General features: G+C 40.9%; 1 protein-coding gene across 1 annotated transcript; it reads right to left on the bottom strand.

Moving 5' to 3' along the window:
- Window positions 1-359: 359 nt before the first annotated feature.
- LOC139140682 (uncharacterized) lies at window positions 360-4,507 on the bottom strand. Its single transcript, XM_070710064.1, has 2 exons — window positions 2,144-4,507; window positions 360-824 (listed from the first exon to the last, which is right to left on the bottom strand). The coding sequence occupies exon 1, from the start codon at window positions 4,505-4,507 to the stop codon at window positions 2,432-2,434; it is 2,076 nt and encodes a 691-aa protein (XP_070566165.1). The 3' UTR covers window positions 360-824; window positions 2,144-2,431.
- Between the last annotated feature and the right edge of the window lie 932 nt (window positions 4,508-5,439).

The raw sequence follows: 5,439 nt of genomic DNA, 5'->3' as shown, positions 1-5,439 counted from the left end.
AATACATCTCAGTGGGTGACTGCTCGTGTAACAGTGAATACTAAAAAACATATTCACGACTCAGAGTACAAGCTGCAAAAACAGTCACGCATGCAACATTGATAAAATTTGTCTGCATTTCAAGCTGCGTGTCCGATGTCGCGCACGTACAGCTATATTTAGTAACAAACCTGTAACCGTGAACAGCGCTATTGTCAATAATCAACTTGCAATCAAAATTTTAGTGCAACATTTTACCGATATTATAATTTTTTCTGTAATTTTTCAATAATTTTGGACCAAAAAAGGATCACATTTCATTGGCTACAGTTTTTCAAAAAAATGCTGGCAAAAATCTGACAGAAATTGACGTAGGTTTATTTCATAAAGGCAACAGAGATTTACTTTAGCACTCAAAGGGTTAACATGTATGAATTCCAAGTGTAATTATTGCTCAAAGTTCATATCAAGACATGTTGAAAGAACACTAGGCAAGATTTAGTTATCATTTATGTTCAATTTTGATATACGATCTCCATATCTACCGTAGAACTTCTTATGTATGATCTTGGCAATCTACTGCAAGTTTGTGAAACTCCCTGTCTCACTAGCTTTATGACTAGAAAGCTGTGTCTCACTTAAAAGTCTTCACACGAATCATAAGCTCTACAGTACCTCAGGAGTTGTGGAATTTCTACACCATAAATGTCTTTAGGTTGAGTGCATTTAATTATGTATGAATGGTATTTGTATTTGACTTTCTTGCCATACTGAAAAATAATGGTAATTCCCTCCTTAGAATGGCGTGTTCAGGTGAGGTATTCACATCCAGAATAGCTGTTACTCTGAAACAGATAAGATAAAAAATTGGAATTGTATTGATTAAACTTAGCATGTTACTTTTTCGTGAGTTACTGAATCATACTGGTCGTATTTTATTTAGTTTAGTTTGTTTAAATTGTATAATTTCCATTACTAGGCTTTTTCCTTAAGTATTTTTATTTATGCAGCAAATTCAAAGAATAAACGCCTGACACTTTTATATGCAAGCAGAGTAGCATACGTCTTATTTTGTATACAAAGTCATCAGGAGAAAAATCACCATGTGTACTTAAGCTTTGCAGGCATAAGAGTATGTTTCTTTTATTCATTTTGAAACGGACACATCTGTTTTCATGATAAGGACTCAGAGCTGTTGCGAATCTTAAGGAGACGATGAAAACAGAGATTTCGAAGGAGCGATTCTACAAGCGTGTCGGACATCATCGCTGTATTCCACCACGTTGGTATGCCATAATACCACCAATATTTTGTAATGTGGTAAATGCTAAGAGTAAATGCAACTTGGCTCGGTTCTAAGCGTCTTTGTCTTATTGTGAGATAAGCAGCTGGTTTGTTGAACTCCTTCTTTCAATGGAGTTGCACGTTCATATATTTCGCATACATGTGTAACGCTCTCTCTTGTAAACGACGTATCTCGAATAGCCAGTCCCTCACGTAGCCAAGGCGACTGACGGTAGGTTCAAGATCTAGAGCTATAGAACAACACCCTAACAGATTACGATTAAAATTTGAATTAAAAGAATCGAAATATGGATATCCCATGGTTTGATCTTGTTTTATGTAAAGAAACATTCAAAGACTGCCTGAAATTTCCATGAAATGAACATTGTGTAATTATGATAACTTTTCAGTCATGTAAGTTTAGAAAAAGTATATAATTTTGAGAGAATGTAGGAAAGGGAGATTCTACACCTACACCATCAAGTTTGCCACTCTGTATATAAGACATAAAGTTGAGCTTACAACGGACATCTAGGTATGTCAACCTGAGTAACTGAAAACATTACGATCCAGACTATTATCTAAACTCATATTTGCCTAAGAATGCGAAATATGTCTACAGGGTATTGGTTTGTAAAATGAGATAAATGCTAGGCTATTTTCAACCACAAAGGTGAAAGTCCTGCACTACACATGCTTTATCAGTAATATTAAGAAAAAGTGATAAAGTCCATGGTATACAATGGATAAATTATTTAAAAAAGAGAGGGATGATAATTTCAGAAGTAATGAACGCTATGCAGCAGATTTATGACTGGTGACTACCTGATATTTGAAGTAAATTAATAAAGTAGATTTATATATTCATAGATGTACTCACGATAGGTCGAACTTTGATCTCCTTGTCGAGAATCGTGAGACTACATTACACATGCCTCCTGTGACCTCGCAAAGGCTGTTCAGAATATCGGAAGGGAAATTGATAAGGAGATACAACCTGGAAATATAAATCTGCAGCATAATGATCATTGATAAACTCATTTGTTGAGCAATTTCGATCAGCATCTTTAGTCTGAAGTCATAATGCGCAAAATTATTTTCTTTTTGAATTATGCTTTTACATTTGGAAAGATTTAATAACTGAGTACCTGTGAGAGTACACTTAACTTCATGTTAGGCCTAAGCTGTTAAGCTGGTTTAAACCATATACTGAGGCACGTTCCAGACGTCCGCCAACTCGTATTATTCCCTCATCCAAGATTGGATCTAGCTTATATAACGGGCTGTATCTCCTGACTTGTTCCTTTTTCTGTAGGAGTGCCATTTCATCTGGGAAATGCTTTCGTTGCACGTATTGCATGATTGCATCTTCCGCCTCTTGCAATTTCTCTAGTGTACGAGGTGGAATTGGTTTTTCACAACTCTTCTCAGTAACATCTTCATTGGTGCCTTTGTCGCGTTCCTTGCGGCAACGATCTTGAAGATTTTTCTTCGCTAGCAGGAACCATCCAACTATCTTCTTCAGCTTTGTCAGACTGGAATAGCGTAGCAGGATCTTCTCTACTGAAAACGCTTGCTTTACTAATACGGTGCTGTACACGGATACTTCCCGCTTAACTTCTAGGTCTTTGTTACTTAGCGCTCTGGAAATGCCTTCTTGTGTTGGCCATTCATCTTCTGGTTTCCACAGGAAATCTGGTCCTTGCAGCCATCTTTTGTTTTGCAGGAACTTGTCTACAGTCAGTCCCCTTGATGCGTCGTCAGCTGGGTTGGATTTGGTATCGACGTACTTCCACTGTTTACGATCTGATCCTTCACGTATAATATTGATTCGGTTGGCTACGAAGGTGTGGAACTGGGAGGTTTCATTGGCACAGTACTTGATCACTGATGTGCTGTCTGTCCAAAAGTATACCTTGTCGTTCTTAATGTCGAGCTCCTTCTCTAACATTCTGTTCATTCTCACGGCAACTGTAGCTGCTGTTAGCTCCAGGTGTGGGATTGTTATTTTCTTCACTGGTGCAACCCTTGCTTTCCCCATAAGGAAGGCGCAGTGAATTCTTCCATCTTCGCTTATGAGTCTGATGTATGATGCAACACCATATCCGTACTCACTGGCATCAGAGAAATGATGTATCTCACATACCTTGACTTCGCCAAAGTCTGCTGGTTTGTAGCACCTCTGAGCTGATACATTTTCTAGTTTTGGAAGATCTGATAGCCACCTTTGCCATTTCTTCCGGTCGTTGTCTTTGATCTTTGCATCCCAACCAATACCTCTACGACACAAGTCTTGAAGTAGTATTCTTGCAGGTAGGATGAATGGGGCTGCAAGTCCAATGGGATCGTATACTGAGCTGATAATTGATAGAATGCCTCTTCTTGTTGCAGGCCGGTTTTCGATGTTGATCTGGAATCCTATTGTGTCTGACTCGACCGACCATGAAGTACCTAGGGCACGTTCTACTGGTAGGCAGTCGTATTCCAGCTTCAAATCTTTGATTTCTTTAGCTCTTTCCTCTTTTGGTATGGCTTCTAATACTTCACGGCTGTTGCTCACCCACTTCGTTAGATGGAAACCGCCCCTTTTGCAAGCAGCAGTCAGATCTTGTGTCAACTTGATTGCCTTCTTAGCGTCTTCTACCGACTTGAGGCAGTCATCTACATAGAAGTCTCTCTTTATTGTATCCACAACTTCATTGTCGAATAGGTGGCTGTTGTCGTCAGCCATCTTATGTAGTGCTGTGTTTGCGCAGCTCGGGGATGATACTGCACCGAACAAGTGAACCATCATCTTATAGACTCTTGGAGGGCTTTCTATGTTTCCATCTGGCCACCAATAAAAGCGTAGACAGTCGCTGTCCTTCTCTTTAACTTTTACTTGGTGAAACATAGCCTCTATATCTGCCATTAAAGCGATTGGTTCCTGTCGAAATCGTAGTAACACTCCTAGTAGATTATTCGTCAGATCCGGCCCTTGTAATAGTAGGTTGTTCAACGACACCCCTTGGAACTTCGCTGAACAGTCAAAGACAACACGGATCTTCTCTGGTTTCTTTGGGTGATATACTCCATGGTGAGGTATATACCATACTCTTCCGTCGTCTCGGTCTACTTGTACTGCTGGGGACTTGTACTGCATATTCCTTCTCAAGTATGTCTGCCATGAACTTCTGGTAATCGGCATGAAACTTTGGGTTGTTTCTGAGCTTTCGTTCAAGGCCTTTGAAGTGTTGTAAGGCATACTGCTGGTTGTCGGGTAGTCGAACTCTCTCGGTTTTGAATGGAAGTCCCATTTTGTAGTGTCCGTCTACTAGCTCAATGGTTTCGTTCACTTTCTGTATGAACTTCTTGTCTTCTTGGGAGTGCTCCCTTTTGTCGTCTATCATGCGCTCAGGAAAGTCAAGGTCAATGGAATGCCGCACCAACCTGTCTAGTTTATTCATTTCCTCCATGTCTTCTACAGCAATAATTTCTGTTCTGAAGCTTGGAGGATGGATCTGTTGTCCCGTTTCGCAATATCTGGATACATGCCAGGGGATCCATCCTATTTGCGTTCTGCATGCATGAGGCGTTTTACGTGGACCGCGTATTGTCTCCAGAGGGGTGAACGCTTCTATTTCTCCAGTGCCTAACATCAGTCCTATTTCGGCATCTATTCTTGGAAGTTTTATGTTCTTCAGATGTGGCCATCTCATGATGTCTTCTTGGCGCTTGGCGGGGAATGAAGTCTTCAGAGACGCCTATTGTTGGTTTAGTGTACACTGTTTCCAGCTCTACTGGTGGCTCTGAGCAGTCTAGGTCGTACACTTCTATGCCTGTGACCGTCTCGCAGGTGAGGGTGCCTCTGCCTATGGTGCAGGTGTCTACCGTCAACCTTGTCTTTCTACCCGGGGCTCCAAGCTGTCTTAGTAACGTTTCTGTGCAGAATGATGCAGCGCTGCCTGGGACTAGGCATAGGTCTGTACCATTCTTTTTGAGCCCTTCAGCTTCGCCTTGACTGGGATAACAGTCAGCAGGATCTTGCGGTTCTTGCTCCTGTTGCTGTCATCGTCATCTTGAGCACCGGTCCCCATACAGGGCTGTATTTCTTCTACCTCTGTGGTGAGGCAGTTTACTGTGGTGCTCTCTGTCTGTATTGGCGTCTTGGAATCATCATCATCCTTATCAGATGTT

Source organism: Ptychodera flava, chromosome 1 (genome assembly GCF_041260155.1).
Source record: "Ptychodera flava strain L36383 chromosome 1, AS_Pfla_20210202, whole genome shotgun sequence".
NCBI lineage: Eukaryota > Metazoa > Hemichordata > Enteropneusta > Ptychoderidae > Ptychodera > Ptychodera flava.
Note: the sequence above shows the minus strand (reverse complement) of the source record. Positions and strands in the feature narration are given on the sequence as shown.

What these genes read in the sequence shown, in the direction of transcription:
- LOC139140682 (XM_070710064.1), bottom strand. Translation starts at nt 4,507, where the DNA reads ATGCCTTACAACACTTCAAAGGCCTTGAACGAAAGCTCAGAAACAACC.